Source organism: Dromiciops gliroides, chromosome 3 (assembly GCF_019393635.1).
Source record: "Dromiciops gliroides isolate mDroGli1 chromosome 3, mDroGli1.pri, whole genome shotgun sequence".
Taxonomy (NCBI): Eukaryota; Metazoa; Chordata; class Mammalia; order Microbiotheria; family Microbiotheriidae; genus Dromiciops; species Dromiciops gliroides.
The window spans coordinates 245873760-245891907 of NC_057863.1; the positions used below are offsets into that span (position 1 = coordinate 245873760).

Below are 18148 nucleotides of genomic sequence, written 5' to 3' on the forward strand. Positions count from 1 at the left end.
TAGAGTCCAACTCCAGTGCTCCTTCTACTGTATCTTATTACTAGCTGGTCTGCCATCTCATCATTCAAGAAATGCCTCACCTTCCTATACTTGTCCTTGTTATAAGCAGCCAAAACCAGTCCCTGAACATTTTTTTCTCATTTTATTTCTTACCTCTTCCCCCTTCTGTGAATTTTTAACTACTTTCTTTTTTTCTTTTTTCTTTTTTTTTTTTTGTGTGGGGCAATGGAGGTTGCCCAGGGTCACACAGCTGGTAAGTGTCAAGTGTCTGAAGCCAGATTTGAACTCAGGTACTCCTGACTACTGCGCCACCTAGCCGCCCCCTTAACTACTTTCTAAAAGTAGGGATGATTATGAGTTGACCATAATGGCAATAACGAGTAGCATGATTTTTATTAAAAGATGATACATATAATTCCCTGAGAACTGAGGACAACCATGACCACACGGGAATATTGGTGTAGTGTTAATATCAGAGCTACTCACTGTGGACATGCTAAATATAATCACATCTTTGGTGAAAGTCTAAACCTCAGAATGCCTTGAATGTAGCTGCAAAGAGTTGTCTCAGAAATCAAGTTTGTTATCTCTTGCTCCTTGGAGAAAGCCTGAATGGCAGACTTTACTCCCCACTTCAAAGGACATGCAGCCCTAAAGAATAATGTTTCACTCATCCACCTGCCAGCTGACTCCCCTAAACCCTAATGAAAGGCAGCAGCTGTCGGGCTGTCAGAGCTGTCCGACGACACTTGCTTAGCCAGTAGTATAAACTAGCCAAACAAAGCATTTTGCAGGCAGGTGAAAATATCATTATTGATATACTAGTACTTTGTTATTGCTTTTTTTCATAATGAGCTCCTTCCAAAGTTCAAAATTATCACTTGTATACATTATTTCATGACGTTCCATTTCCTGTCACCATCACTTTGCAAAGTCTGTTTCTCTCTTGTCTAGAGTGTATTCACTCCTCTTCACCTCTTAAATCTCTAGTTTCCTTTAAAACTCAATTCAAATCTTACCTCTCCCCCACTACCTTGTATATATTTTATGTATATTCACATATATATGTATAAATATACTTATATGTATGCTTTGTATACTTAGAAACCCTACATTTGTAAGAGTTGTCTTATCAAATCAACTATTATGTAATGACTTACCTATATCATAAATAATTTAAAATTTTAAAGCTTTTTAATATAATATCAAAACATACTTTATAGAATGCAAGCTTCTTGAAAACAGGAATTATTTCAGTTTTTCTTTGTTTCTCTGGAGCTTATCATATAGTAGGTACTTCACAAATTCTAGTTGATTGACTTTTTCAGGATTCATGGCAATTAAAGGGGGTCATGAATAATTCCATGTCTACACAGGAGAAAAATTCTGAGGGCTTAAGTAGTTTGCTGTGATGAGTAAACCAATACACTTTCGATCAAAAAAACCAAATTCTTATTTGAGATCCTAGGATTCCCCTCTCTAAAACAATCATCTGATTCGCAAAAATGCTTAATGCAGAATAGTTAGACTGTAGAATCTATTTTTAGTTTAGTTTTTTTTTTTCTTTTAAACAATCTCCCTATCTCTCTCAAGTTTGAAGTACAGGAACTATTCCAAGGCCTCATCCTCCTACTAATTGGTATGAGAATTTTTACCTGCTGTTTCCAACCTGGCTGACTACACCTTTCCGTAGTCAACCTGGTGGCTCCGTGTTCCTGGGGGTTCATCATACTGATGCTAAATTTAGTGCAGTCACCCAATCAGTATAGCCTACTGAAACTCAGTTCACCCAAACTCAAGTGATCCCCCAGTCTCAACCTCCCTTCTATAAGCATGTGCCACCACACCTGGTGACTGTAGGACATAGATCTGGGAAGAGTCTTAGTTAAATCCTCTCATTTTACAGATGAGAAAGCACACTGAGGGGTGGGGGAGGCAATTTGTCCAGTCAGACAAGTAGCAGTTTCACTTTGACATTTTAGAGGTAGAGGTATTACTAGTTTGTTGCTGTTGTTAGCGGTAATTGTTGTTTGGGGTTTGTGTGTTTAAACTCCCTCTTTGTAGCGATAGCTTCTGACTTAGCTGGGTAAAAGGCTCTCATGTCAGTCAACTAATATTTCTGCTTCAAGAACATCATGTGTTGTTAATATTTGTTTATCTTTTCTTCCCACTCAGACTGTCACTTTCTAAGGACTTCTCCAAATAACAATTAGGTAAATTTTTCATCAGACGGCAATGTTTAATTTCAATAAATTTCCCTCATCTCCTGGTTTTGTACTTACCAATTCCTCTTTGATCTGATACATGCAATAATAATGACCACCAACAATGGTGAACATCCATTTTTAGGTTGAATAGTAGGTTACTGGTAGAAATTGCTCTGATTTACTCTGTTTTCAACATTTCACCATGAACATCTCCACATCATAACTTAGGACCTTAATGAAAACCAATATGGAATGAGGCCACCAATCAAATGATAGTGTCATTATTTGTTGGAAAGCTGATCCCAGGAAATCCCTGGTTTTCATTGTGGGGTTCTCCCATATTTGGAAGAGTAAACTGGACCGCAGTTCCTAGGTTATTCATTCATAATGTGGCTAATAGCTACCAGGGGCTGATGAACATGCACAAATACATGCCATTGACAGTCTTCCAATGATGCCTTAACTCCTATCAAAGCCTTTTGGAGATGACCTTAGAAATTATAAAGCCCAACCCTCTGATTTCTATAGATTAGGAAAATGAGATGCAGAAACATGAAGAAATTATTTGTCCAAGGTTTCACAGCTAGTAAGTTAACAGAGCCAATTATGTAAGCTTTTTCTCTGACTCCCAATCCATTCCTTCTACTTTTATCCTACTGACGCTGCTTAAATCAAGATAGCAAGGATTGGATTGAGCTCCATGAACACTTGACCTCTAGGTATATGTGTACATAGGTAGTTACTGTGCTGAGATATAAAGGATGTAACCCTTGGGGAACAGCACAAAGATACATAGTAAGCATAGTTTCTTAGGGTCTTCTTATTGTTTTGTGAAGCCTGGTGACCACAGCTAGTGGTGGCTTGAAGGGACTGAGAAAGTGGTTTGCTGGCAAATGGTGAACAACCAACTTTCCCAAAACAAATGTATATAGGACACACTTTTAGGTTTAATCTGCATTAATAATGAACATTTTCTCCATCGCTTAAGTCTAGAAATCAATAAAACGGTAAATTAAGCCCCAATTTTTAATCTTTGCCAAATTCTGAGATGTAAATGTTCACACTGGAGAGTCAGTTTGGCTGGCTCCAGTGTACCCCTGCAGCCAGGAATTTCATGAGGTACAAGAAGCTAATAAACCATCTATAGGCCTATATATATATATATATATATATATATATATATATATATATATATATATATATACTTCTTAAAAGGCCCCAGTTGAACCTTGTATCATTTCATTTGGGGAGGTTCCTTAATGGCTTAAACTGGCTACTCTTGGTTGTGTTATTGTTCAGTCATTCAGCTGTGTCTGATTCTTCATGATCTCTTGGACCATAGCACACCAATAAAGTCCACGGAGTTTTCTTAGCAAAGATACTGGAGTGGATTGTCATTTCCTTCTCCGGTGGATCAAGGCAAACAGAGCTTAAGTGATTTGCCTAAAGTCACACAGCTAGTGAATGTCTGAGGCTGGATTTGAATTCAGGTCTTTTTGATTCCATGCCAGGTACTCTATCCACAGTACCATCTAGCTGTCTCTTGACCCCCTCCATAGCAAACTCAATTCCTAGCCTACCATAAACCCTGAAAGCTCTAAGGAAGTATTTTGGGGACAAATGGTTGAAGAATTTTGTGGAGTTGTAGTAAACATAAGAATCTTGTATCATTGAGAAATGATGTGAAACGGTTAAATAATTATAGGAAAATAATTATTTAGAAGGCTTATCAATATCTATGCACATACCTCAGCAGAATGTAAATCTCTTGACAGCAAGGATCATTTCATTTCTGCATACTTATGATAGTGCAGGACACAGTAGATATTTAACAAATGCGTGTTGAATCAAATTGGGAATACTAGGTTATCAAATACATACTTTTGTGAGATGTCATAATGGAGACTAATTCTCCTGTCTTTGACCTTTCATTGCACATTCTTTGGTGCATCATGTAAAATAGCAGGTTAGTGAAACCTTTGATCTCAATGCCCAGCATTCAATAAATTATTGTGTGCAGAACATGGCTATTTGTGGCATAGCATGGTAGAGCTTCTGCTCATTTTAGCTTTGATCAAATGACAAGTGCTTTGCTTTTATGTTTCTCCCTCTCCAGTCAGCAACGTGGTGTTGTGGATAGAATGCTGGATGTAGAGTCAGGAAAATCAGAGTTCAATTTCAAATGCAGACACTTATTAGCTATGAGACTCTTAACCTCTGTCTGCCTTAGTTTCCTTGTCTGTGAAAATGGGGATAATAACATCTACCTTCCAGAGTTGTTGTGCTTAAGTGCTATCTATTAATGTCTCAATTAGTAATAAGTTTAGTTTGGATCATGAATGCCCTCTCAAACAAGCTAATTTTAGAGGTTTCCCCAAAGGAAAGATAGTCATTTCTCACAGTGAAAGTGAGGAAAGGACTTCTCCAATCTTCTCTGACCCCCAGCCATTATAAATTAAACACTTTGTCTGTGAACCTTGGAATTTAAACTTGGACTACTAGTTTAGAAAATATTTCCTGTTTTGGCATCATGTCTTGGATGTTCAGATATATTGATCTCAAACAGAATGACACTCAGTAACGCTGTAATCATGGTGACTCATCCTATATAGTCCTGTCACTACAGCCATTTGGCTGTGTGGTCACAGAAAAGACAGTAATGATACTGTGGTGCTTGAGAATGAACTTGAGGGTTAAGCAAGAGACTCAGAAGATGATGCTACCTCAAATGAGGGAAACAAGATTGACAGTTTTGCATGTGCATTTAAGTATTTATTTTATTTTATTTTTTTACATATAAGGTATTTTATTTTTTTCTGTTACATGTAAAGATAGTTCTCAACTTTTGTTTATACAAGCTTTACAATTTCAGATTTTTCTCCCTCCCTCCCCTTCCTCCCCCCTCCCCTAGACAGCAGGTAATCTGATATAGGTTATATCTATATATCTATATACATATACATATATATATCTACACACACACATATATATCCATAATAACATTAATCCTATTTCTGCATTAATCCTGTTATAAGAGAAAAAATCAGGGCAGTAATGCAAAACCTCAAAATAGAAAAAAAAAACAACAGCACCCAAATCAAATAGTATGGTTCAATCAGCATCTATACTCCACAGTTCTTTTTTTTTTCTTGGATTTGGAGATCCTCTTCTATCATGAATTCCCTGGAACTCTTCTGTACCATTGCATTGGTGAGAAGAACATAGTCCATCACAGTAGGTCAACACTCAATGTTGATGATACTGTGTACAATGTTCTTCTGGTTCTGCTCATCTCACTCATCATCAGCTCACGCAAGACCCTCCAGGTTTCTCTGAACTCCTCCTGCTCATCATTTCTTACAACACAATAGTATTCCATTGTATTCATATACCACAACTTGTCCAGCCATTCCCCAATTGATGGGCACCCCCTCAACTTCCAATTCCTTGCTACCACATAAAGAGCAGCTATAAATATTTTTGTACATGTGGGTCCCTTTCCCCCTTCCATGATTTCTTTGGGAAAAAGACCTAAAAGTGGTATTGCTGGGTCAAAGGGTATGCACAGCTTTATCGCCCTTTGGGCATAATTCCAAATTGCTCTCCAGAATGGTTGGATCAGTTCACAGCTCCACCAACAATGGATTAGTGTTCCAATTTTCTCACAGCTTCTCCAACATTTATTATCTTCTTTTTTTGTCATTTTAGGTGTCAGGTGGTACCTCAGAGTTGTTTTAATTTGCATCTCTCTAATCATTAGAGATTTAGAGCATTTTTTCATATGGGAATTGTTAAGGGCTAAAATTCTAGCTAGTCTGTCTAAAATATTTAATGAGTGGTCGCCAATAAAATTATAAGCTTTAGCAAGAGTTAGACTTTTAAGCGTTTATTAAGGAGAATAAGAATTTGGTAAAGAGAGAGAGAAAGGCCTAGATTCCTATCTATTAAAGGGAGAGCACATTTCTAGCTCCACTCTCCACCAGAGTCCAGAGGAAAGAGCGCGAGACTGAGCGCCAGTCTCTTCCTTCCTCCTCCCACTAGCCCGCGTCACTTCCTGACTCCTGGTCTTGCCCTCAAAGACCTTCCCTTCATGGGCAGAACTCTTCTACAGTAAGTATCCAGCAGGTGGCGTCATTCCAATCGTTACAGTCCCCCCTGTTGTTCCTCAAGAAACAAAATGTTTCCTTGACAGAACAGTAAAAACAATATAATAACTATTGCTAACTAATAATATGTGAACAACAATATAGAAAAGGAAGAGAGGAAAGTTTTGTCCAGAGGGGCGATTTTTTTTTTGTCCTCATGAACCGACGCTTTGACATTAGTCTTGCAAAGGGAGGGCCTCTGCAGAGAATACATGTTACAGATGGTGTATATTATAACAGAAAGAGAAAAAAACAACAAAAACAACAAATCAAAACTGTTCATTTAAAGTCTCTGAAAGTCTTTTCTCAGATGTCCTCTAGGTGTAGTCGTGGAATGGAAGTCTTTTCAGGGGTTGATGTGTAGATGCTGGTAATCAGCCAGGAAAATTTCCTACAAAATTGAGCTTAACACAACTTTAAAATAGCTTTGTCAATAATCAAATCAAACAATGAAAGTTCTCAAAAACATGTCTAAGGGAATTCAGAATCTTAGTTGTTACACATGAAACATATAATAAAACAAAAATTGAGACATTCTTTAAAATTATAATATTACTATAGTCCCCCCTTATGGAGGGTAATTGAGAAGACAATTGCTGCAATATTACTTAATAAAAATAATTTTTATCTTTGTTTTATCACTTTTTGCATCATCTGCCTAATTATCCTCATGCCATTATGAGAAATTAAAAAATCTAATATAATTGGTAACAGGTGTTAAGGCCAAATTCAACACTGTATTTATCATGACACCTGAGATAATTATGGGGGTTACCATAAAAGAACAGAGAAATGATGGGATATGAGCATTCCCACACTTGAGCAATATGTACTGCCCATACAGTATGCCAGACTTAAAATAGGTGGATGGAATATATGTCCATGCCACTGAACATATTGGAAGAAACTGAGTCAGACTTAATCAGATGCATGGGATTGAGATGTCCATGGCATCAGGCATATAGGAGGGAGCATAGAAGCCAGGTGTAGAAGTGAGATGGGTGGGATGAATACTTCCAGCCATCTGTACAATATTGTGGGGAAAAAGAGAATAAAATATTAAACCAAGAGAATCCAACCTCAACATTTGTCAAAAGCCGTTCCCTCGGCCATACCTTGACTTCATGCATGTCTCCCCTCATGTGACAGTTCAGTGTTTGCTCTTGCATGTATTCCTCTTGTGATTGGATGGCATCTTGGCCAACTGGCATCTGATAACTCAGAATAACGGCAATTAATGTCTTAAATGATAAATTCCCATAATCCAAGTCTCATATGGATTTAAAAATTGAGGATAATAAATGATTGCAAAAAATGTGAATACATCTTGACTCAGAACACAATATATAATTATGCAACAATTTCAAATAATACCCCTTTTTTTTAAACTTAGTATACAATTACTTTTTTGAAAAATCTGAACATATTTAAATACAAGTTAAAGCACAACACAATCTCAAAGAAAACTTTTACAAATGTTCCCCTCTTTTTTTTTTTTTGGAATATGCTTATCAAAAATAATACTTCTAGAATCAATTTACACTTGCCATGGCAAACAATTTGCCAGGGAAATGCTTTAAAGAGTTTGATCAAATAATCAGTTGAGAAAAAATAACAAAAACAAACAACTCAGAATATGGGAGCACAATACTCCTAGAATTAACATTGTATAATAAAATCAAAACCATCTTGCAATGTTTCAAAATTAGATAGACAAATGAATAGAAGAAAATACACATGGAACAAAATGAATATGAACTTAATATCAATAAGAGTATTATAAAATATAAACTTGATCACATGACTATAAAAAGCTTTTACAAATATTCTCCTTGTTTTAGAAACTAAGTATAAGACACAATCTCAAAAGCATGAAAATCTCTATGAAAATAAACCCATACCATTAATTTCAAAATGTATATATAATAGCACAGAAATCCTATGTAACCTCTGAACTGATACTATTACTCTGAGTGAATTCAGAACACTTTTGATTCCGATATCTAAAATCCCCACTACACATATCAATACCTTGCTGCTTACTTCTACATTTCTGTACAATATATACCCTTCCATGGCAAAAGAAGCAGAGTCTTGAACTATGTTGATGGCTGTCATTCTTATTCAGCTTAAGTTTTTCTTCTTTAACCCCTCTATATTGTCTGTCAGTCTTTTCACCATACAAATGCTTTATAAGATTACTAATTAAAGACAAAAGCAGGTTAGCAAAATTATGAACAAAATGAGCATATCTGGAATCTAAAGGGTTTTCTAAGGTTGTCTCAGAAGCACAGCCAGGCTGGGGAAGGGCTGAGCCTGAAGCTGCAAATGTAGTTAGAGAAAGTTGAGCATGCGCAGCATCAGATCTCTGGACTTCCCAGGCAGGGGAAGCAATGGGCTTGGCCATGGGAGGAGTAGAGGGTGGGGTCTGGAGAAGAGGGGAGGGACCAGGGCAATTTGAATCAGACTTGATTTTGAACTCAGGCCTGGATTCCTCTTCCCCCACTTTGCCTCCAGGTGCTAGGGGATTAAAAGCTTCTAGAGGGTGGGTCATTGCCTCCAGGCATGCAAAATTAGAGCAACAATTACTGTTAGAACTGGGAAAAGCTGCGGGAATCTCTTCAGGTTTCTCTGAAAAAGCATGGTTGGGAGAGGGAGAGATATTTCCTTGTGTGAGTAAGTTGCTGGCTCTTTTAACAAAAATAAAAAGAAAAATAGAAAATCCACAAAAACAAAGCATTAACATGATCTTATCTCCCATTTGTCTGGTTAAACAGACTAAAATCAAAAATAGGGTAATTAGGGAGTTTAAAAGGTCCATTTGAAAAAATTTAAAGGAAAACATAGCCAGTACACCAGTACTTAGCAGTTAAAGGGAGAGGGAGGGGAAATTTCTTACCCAACCAGAAGATCAGAAGAAGACTGAGGTTTAGCTTTTCTCTTCGTGGTCAGCCATCTGTTAAGGGCTAAAATTCTAGCTAGTCTGTCTAAAATATTTAATGAGTGGTCGCCAATAAAATTATAAGCTTTAGCAAGAGTTAGACTTTTAAGCGTTTATTAAGGAGAATAAGAATTTGGTAAAGAGAGAGAGAAAGGCCTAGATTCCTATCTATTAAAGGGAGAGCACATTTCTAGCTCCACTCTCCACCAGAGTCCAGAGGAAAGAGCGCGAGACTGAGCGCCAGTCTCTTCCTTCCTCCTCCCACTAGCCCGCGTCACTTCCTGACTCCTGGTCTTGCCCTCAAAGACCTTCCCTTCATGGGCAGAACTCTTCTACAGTAAGTATCCAGCAGGTGGCGTCATTCCAATTGTTACAGAATAGATAGCTTTGCTTTCTTCATCAGAAAACTGCCTGTTCATATCCTTTGACCATTTTTCAATTGGGGAATGACTTGCATTCTTATAAATTTGATTTAGTTCCCTATATATTTTAGAGATGAGGCCTTTATCAGAAGTACTGGCCTCAAAAATTGTTTCCCAGCTTTCTGCCTCCCTTCTAATTTTGGATGCATTGCTTCTGTTTGTACAAAAATTTTTTAATTTAATATAATCAAAATCATCCATTTTGCATTTTATAATATACTCTATCTCTTGTTTGGTCAAAAACTGTTTTCCTTTCCAAAGATCTGATAGGTAGACTATTCCTTTCTCTCCTAATTTACCTATGGTATCACCTCATGTCTAAATCATGTATCCATTTTGACCTTATTTTAGTATAAGGTGTAAGATGTTGGTCTATGCCTAATTTCTGCCATACTATCTTCCAGTTTTCCCAGCAGTTTTTGTCAAATACTGAGTTCCTATTCCAGAAGCTGGAGTCTTTGGGTTTATCAAACACTACATTACTAGTGTCATTTACTACTGCATTTCCTGAGCCTAGCCTATTCCATTGATCTACCACTCTATTTTTTAGCCAGTACCAGATAGTTTTGATGACTGCCGCTTTATAGTAAAGCTCCAGGTTTGGTACCGCTAACCCACCTTCCTGTGAATTTTTTTTTCATTATTTCCCTGGATATTCTTGATTTTTTGTTTTTCCAGATGAATTTTGTTATTATTTTTTCTAGCTGTATAAAATAATTTTAGGTAGTCTGATTGGTATGGCACTGAATAAGTAAATTCATTTAGGCAGTATTGTCATTTTTACTATATTAGCTCTGCCTATCCATGAGCAATTGATATCCTTCCAATTATTTAGATCTGATTTGATTTGTGTGAAGAGTGTTTGGTACTTGTGTTCATAGAGTTCCTGGGTTTGTCTTGGCAAGTAGACTCCCAAGTATTTTATATTATCTACCGTTACTTTAAATGGAATTTCTCTTTCTATCTCTTGCTGCTGGACTTTGTTGGTCATGTATAGAAATGCTGATGATTTATGTGGATGTATTTTATATCCTGCTACTTTGTTAATTGTTTCAAGTAATTTTTGAGTTGATTCTCTAGGATTCTTTAAGTATACCATCATATCATCTGCAAAGAGTGATAGTTTTGTTTCCTCCTTGCCTATTCTAATTCCTTTAATTCCTTTCTCTTCTCTGATTGCTAAAGCTAACATTTCTAGGACAATATTAAATAATAGGGGTGATAATGGACATCCCTGTTTCACCCCTGATCTTATTGGGAAGGCCTCTAATTTATCTCCATTGCATATAATACTTGCTGATGGCTTTAGGTAGATACTGTTTATTATTCTAAGGAAAGCTCCACCTATTCCTAAACTCTCTGTGTTTTTATTAGGAATGGGTGCTGTACTTTGTCAAAAGCTTTCTCTGCATCTATTGAGATAATCATATGATTTATTTGGTTTTCTTATTGATATGGTTGATTATGTTAATAGTTTTCCTAATGTTGAACCAGCACTACATTCCTGGTATAAATCCCACCTGGTCATAGTGTATTATCCTGGTGCTCACTTGCTGTAATCTCCTTGCTAATATCTTATTTAAGATTTTAGCATCAATATTCATTAGGGAAATTGGTCTATAATTTTCTTTCTCTGTTTTTGCTTTGCCTGGTTTTGGTATCACCACCATATTTGTGTCATAAAACGAATTTGGTAGAACTCCTTCTTCACCTATTTTTCCAAATAATTTGTATAATATTGGAATTAATTGTTCTTTAAATGTTTGGTAAAATTCACCCGTAAACCCATCTGGCCCTGGGGATTTTTTCTTAGGGAGTTCATTAATGGCTTGTTTTCTAATATGGGTTTGTTTAAGGATTTTATTTCTTCTTCCGTTAACCTGGGCAGTTTGTATTTTTGTAAATATTCATCCATCTCATTTAGATTGTCAAATTTATTGGCATACAGTTGGGCAAAATAATTCCTAATTATTGATTTAATTTCCACTTCATTGGTGGTAACATCACCCTTTTCATTTTTGATATTGGTAATTTGGTTTTCTTCTTTCTTTTTTTTAATCAAATTAACCAATATTTTATCTATTTTATTGGTTTTTTCATAAAACCAGCTCTTAGTTTTATTGATTAATTCTATAGTTTTTTTGCTTTCAGTCTTATTAATTTCTCCTTTAATTTTCGGGATCTCTAATTTAGTGTCTAATTGGGGATTTCTAATTTGTTCTTTTTCTAGCTTTTTAAGTTGCATGCCCAATTCATTAATCTCCTCTTTCTCTTTTTTATTCATGTAAGCATTTAGAGCTATAAATTTTCCCCTAAGCACAGCTTTGGCTGCATCCCATAGATTTTTGGTATGTTGTCTCATTATTGTCATTCTCTTGGATAAAGTTATTGATTGTTTCTATGATTTCTTGTTTGGCCCATTAATTCTTTAGAATGAAATTATTTAGTTTCCAAATGATTTTCATTCTACTTTTCCCTGGCTCTTTCTTACATGTAATTTTTATTGCATCATGATCTGAGAAGGATGCATTTACTATTTCTGCCTTTCTACATTTGACTATGATGGTTTTGTGCCCTAATGCATGGTCAATTTTTGATAATGTGCTGCTGAGAAAAAGGTATATTCCTTTCTATCCCCATTCAATTTTCTCCAGACATCTATCATGTCTAACTTTTCTAGTAATCTATTCACCTCTTTCACTTCTTTCTTATTTATTTTTTGGCTAGATTTATCTAATTCTGAGAGGGGGAGATTCAGATCCCCCACTAGTATAGTATTACTCTCTAATTCCTCTTGTAACTCATTTAACTTCTCCTCTAAGAACTTGGATGCTATACCACTTGGCGCATCCATATTTAATATTGATATTACTTCATTATCTATAGTACCTTTAAGCAAGATGTAATTTCCTTCCTTATCTCTTTTAATGAGATCTATTTTTGCCTGCACTTTGTCTGAGATAAGGATTGCTACCCCTGCCTTTTTTACTTTAGCTGAGGCATAATATATTCTGCTCCAGCCTTTTACCTTTACTCTGTGTGTATCTCTCTGCTTCAAATGTGTTTCTTGTAAACAGCATATTGTAGGGTTCTGGTTTTTAATCCACTCTGCAATTCGCTTCCGTTTTATAGCAGAGTTCATCCCATTCACATTCACAGTTATTATTACTGACTGTCTATTCCCCTCCATTCTATTTACCCCCTTTGTTCTTTCCCCCCCTTCTTTCACCCTATTCCTCCTCACCGAGGTTTTACTTCTTACCCCTGCCTCCCCCGATCTGCCCTCCCTTTTTACCACCCCCCTCTCTTTTCTTTACCCTTTTCTCCCTTGCTTTTGTCCTCCCTTCTATCAGTTCCCCCCTTTCCCTTCCCCTTTTCTTTCCCTAAAGAATGAGTTAAGTTTCCTTATCCCAATGAATGTATATGTTATTCCCTCTTTGAGTCAAATCTAATGAGGATAGGGTTGAAACAATGTTCCCCCTCCTTTCTTTCCCTCTATTGTAATAGGTTTTTTTCCACCTCTTCGTATGATATAATTCATCCCATTCCACCTCCCCTTTCCTCTCCTCCCCATAGACTCCCTTTTTAACCCCTTAATTCTTTTGTATCATCACAAAGACAATTTATATTTATACCCTCTATATAAAGTCCTTCTCTCTGCCCAAATACATTTACAGTTCTTAAGAGTTATGAGTATTATCTTCCTGTGTAGGGGTATAAACAGTTTAACCTAATAGGGTAACCTTTTTTTCCCCCCCTCTGTTTACCTTTTTAAACTTCTCTTGAGTCTTGTATATTGAGATCAAATTTTCTATTCAGTTCTGGTCTTTTCACCAGGAAAGATTGAAAGTCCCCAATGTCATTAAATGTCCATCTTTCCCCCTGAAAGAAAATGCACATTTTTGCTGGGTAATAGATTCTCAGCTGCAATCCAAGCTCCTTTGCCTTCCGGAATATCATATTCCAAGCCTTGTGGTCCTTTAATGTTGAAGCTGCCAGGTCCTGAGCAATCCTGACTGTGGCTCCATGATATTTAAATTGCTTCTTTCTGGCTGCTTGGAGTATTTTCTCCTTCACCTGATAATTCTGGAATTTGGTTACAATATTCCTTGGAGTTTTCCTTTTGGGGTCTCTTTCAGGAGGTGATTGGTGGATTCTTTCAATGATGATTTTATCCTCTGATTCTATGATATCAGGGCAGTTCTCCTTAATAATTTCCTGGAATATGGTGTCTAGATTCTTTTTCTGGTCATGGCTTTCAGGCAGTCCAATGATTCTCAAATTGTCTCTCCTGGATCTGTTTTCCAGATCAGTTGTCTTTCCAATGAGGTATTTCACATTTTCTTCTATTTTTTAATTTTTTAAATTCTGCTTGACTGATTCCTGGTGTCTCATGGATTCCTTATCTTCCAACTGTCCCACTTTAATTTTTAAGGCATTGTTTTCTTCAGTGAGATTATGCACCTTTTTTTCCAATTGGCCAAATGAATTTTTTAAGGCTTTGTTTTCTTCAGTGAAATTATGTGCTTCCTTTTCCAAGCTGCTGATTCTTTTTTCATAGTTTTCTTGTTTTGCTTTTATTTCTCTCCCCATTTTTTCTTCTACTTCTTGCAATTGATTTTTAAAATCCTTTTTGAGCTCTTCCAGGAAGGCTTTTTGTTCGTGACCAATTCACCTTCCCTTGTGAGGCTTCAGATGTAGGCAATTTGAGGCTATTGTCCTCATCTGAGTTTGTGTTGGCTTCTTCCCTATTGATACAGAAGCTCTCAATGGAGAGGGCTCTTTTTTGCTTCTTACTCATTATTGCAGCCTATTTATTTATTCTTTAAGTTGAGGTCTGCTCTGGGGGCACCAGGGTCCCTGTTTTGGGCTTCTTGTGCAGGGGTATAGGTGCTGTGTGATCGGGTTTTTACTCTGAGGCCTTTATGGTGTGTGGAGATCCCCCGCCCTGCACTTCCTGTCTGATTGTTCTCGGCCAGCCAGACACTGGACCCCGGCGTCTGATCCCGCCTGACCCGTTCGTGGCCCTCTCGGCCGGTGCAGGTAGGTTTTTCCACTGTCCTTCTTGGCCACCAGATTTTTGAACCAGGTTCCAGGGGCCTCAGTTGTTTGGCTATGCCCCGCAGCTCCTGCTGACTTGCCCGGATCCCCTCGGCGCTGGGTTGCTGCCCTGCGCTGGGCCTCCCTTTTGCCCGAGTCAGACCAACCTTTTCCTGAAGTCTTCTAAATTATCTCTGGTTGGAGGACTGTGTCTCTCTGTCTCTTTGCAGGTTCTGTAGTTTCAGAATCCATCCAGAGGCTTGATTTAATGTTCATTTTGAGGGAACAGAAGGAGAGCTCAGGCAGCTTGCTGCTTCCTCTCCGCCATCTTGGCTCCGCCCCCTTTGCATGTGCATTTTGGCATTATTTTTGTTATTATTATCACTGTCATTATTTTTCTTATTACTCTTATAAGCAGGTCGACCAATCTCAAAATATTGATTTGGTATTTTTTTTTTTTTTTTGCTGGGCAATGGGGGTTAAGTGACTTGCCCAGGGTCACACATGGTATTCTTATTAATACTCTAATAAGGTGTAAAAATTTGAAATTGTGTTGAAGATCTATGGGATAGGGGCAGCTAGGTGGCACGGTGGCTAGAGCACCGGCCCTGGATTCAGGAGGACCTGAGTTCATATCCTGCCTCAGACACTTAACACTTACCTAGCTGTGTGACCCTGGGCAAGTCACTTAACCCCAATTGCCTCAAAAATAAAATAAAATAAAAACATTAAAAAAAAGATCTATGGGGTAACTCTCTGAGCACTTTTCTTGGAATTACCAAGTCAGGTCCAGAATCCAAGAAGCTGCTACAAAGCGACCACTGTTTCCCTGTTTAATTATAGCATTGTGTGAAAGGACTCACTGCAGCATTTGTGAATAGCTACTCCCAAACACTATGGATAGGGAAGAAGACATATAATCATCATCATCATTATTATTATTTCCCATTAGACATTTGCAGCTGAATATATTTTAAAAGAACCATTTGAAAGGGAAAATTGTAACCCTTTTGCTGGGCTTTCCCTCCGCAATGATGCTTTGCCAAATAGCAAACTCACAGCTCAAGATGAAAAATGCAATGTGATTTTGTTTGTATTTCTAAGTCAAGAAAGGAACTAGTGTAATCCTAGAAACATTTGAAAATAGCCATCTGGGTAGGTAGAGGTGTAAAAAAAAAGCAGGAGAGGACCTTTTGGAAAAGTTTTGCTTATGGACCCTGGAATTCCATCTAATATCTGTGATTCAAGGATTGCTCTTGTTTGGAGCAATCTCTTGATTATCCAGCTCTGCTGACCTCAGGCTCAGTAGCTCTTTAATCACTATGATTCTTTCTAAGCTACTGTTTGGCTATGGTTATCACAAAAATCACAGGGAATATCAAAGCTGGAAAGTACGTTAGAAGTTAACTTCTCCAGCCTCCTCATTCTACAGTTGCAGAAACATGCCCAGAGAGAAGTGACTTGCCCATGGTCCTATATTTAGGATATAGTAGAGAGATTGAAGCCAAGTTGGATTCTAAGTCCAAAATAAGAATAAACTGCTTCCTGCTCCTACCACCACTTCCAAAGAAGCTTGCAAATTAATTTAAGTTAGGGATACTTTTATTCTTTTACCATAATGCTTAAAAAAACAAAACAAAACAAAAAACCCCAAACACTTCTTACATGGCTTGTCACTCAAATTATTTAAAATTAGCTAATTTGGGTAAAGTGGTGGTCAACCAGTCTTCTAGGTCAAGATGACTTAACATTAGACAATATAGTTAGGAACAGAGGCAATACTCTCTAGTTGCTTATCCCCTTATAGATTATACAGGCATGATTCTGTTCTAAAGCAATCTGACAAGTTCTTCCAGAATTGTGAAAGAAGTACAAATCATTCCTAGTTTTACACCTCTCATCCAGATATTTCATCCCCAATTAATTCATTCATTTGACTATCATTGCTTGCCATTGTGGAAGTATAGATACAATAAACATCAATTCAATGATTTCATGCTCATGATTTCCATTTCTTTAAAAATAATTGTACTTCTGTTTTATTCTACTGCATTTTAAACATCTTGATTAGTAATTTGCGAGCCCATAGCATCCACCCAGAGTATAATTCAAATAGGCTCTATGCTTGGTTGTCATCCTTAATATATTAGTTATTCAGGATTTTTCTTAGGAATTATGGAAATTTGGATAAATAGGCATTTTTAATTTTTATAATAACCTATTTGAGCATATTGATAATCCTATAGTTCCCTCCCTATATAGTAATTAAAAGGAGAAAAACTTTGAATTATATAAGTCATGTCTAACATTAACTAAGCAAAGGATGAGTTATTTTGCCCATACAAAGTTGGGCTTGTATGAGTCACTTTTTTTTTTTTTTTTTGCAAGGCAATAAGGGTTGAGTGGCTTGCCCAGGGTCACACAGCTAGTAGTCAAGTGTCTGAGGCCAGATCTGAACTCAGGTCTTCCTGAATCCAGAGCCGCTGCTTTATCCACTGCACAACCTAGCTGCCCATGAGTCACAGTCTTGTAGATCTTAATTGATTTTTCTTTTTTAATTTCAGATTGGGTTTCCCTATGATGCTTGTCTCCTGCACAATTGGGATGTGTTATCTGCTTGTTGCGCATGTTGTACTTGGCTGGAATTCCTAAGTCATTTGTCTTTTGAAGACCAGTGGGAATCTGATCAACCAACCAACATAAATTATATGACCATGCTGAGAAAAATATTTGGAGAAAAAAAGAGATTTAATAGAGATACATCATAAAAGTCCATGCAATAACTAGCAGGCTCCATGTTGTTTTTGATATCTTTCTACTCTGTAACCCTTTAGGCAAAGATTGAGTGTAAAGCAATGGATGTCCAAATAGCACCTAGTTTTGGTTTGGTGTCCTCTCCCTAGAAGCAAATATATGAAGTGAATTCACTTGTATTTTTACAATACAAGGGAATACATATCTCTCCAGTCATGTTAGGTAGCCTTGTGCTTAAAGTCACAAACAGAAAAACAAAAAGAAATTCAAATGACTTCCCTTTAATTTGTCAAGTATTTTCTCTTGGTTTCTTGTTTGTCCTTTTATAGTCACTTTTTCATTTCAAAGTATTCAATATTCAAAGTGTATGTACTATAATGGTAGGTTTTCTTTCCTAAAAAGAGACATAAAAGCTAGAGGGTAATGTTATGTATGTTGCACAAATAAATGATTCCCCTTCCCTAAAAAGGGGTTGATTTCTTAGTTCCTTGGCTTGTTGGTACATTAGATGATAACAACCTATAATCATGTTCTTTTTTGAATAATTTACATGTTTTAATAAACCAAAGTAATGCTTTACAAAAGAATTTGGTGTGTTGTTTGGTTAGATAAAATAAAATGATGAGCTAGATCAATATC

At 36.9% G+C, this 18148-nt stretch overlaps 1 protein-coding gene across 1 annotated transcript in view; it reads left to right on the forward strand.

Annotated features, from left to right (window-relative positions):
- The window catches only part of OCA2 (OCA2 melanosomal transmembrane protein), a 621653-nt gene extending 603881 nt beyond the window's left edge, over positions 1-17772 (forward strand). The window contains exon 23 of the mRNA XM_043996561.1: positions 17320-17772. Coding sequence (XP_043852496.1) covers positions 17320-17407 — 88 coding nt within the window. The 3' untranslated portion in view covers positions 17408-17772. The remainder of the gene's footprint in view (positions 1-17319) is intronic.
- The last annotated feature ends 376 nt before the right edge of the window (positions 17773-18148 follow it).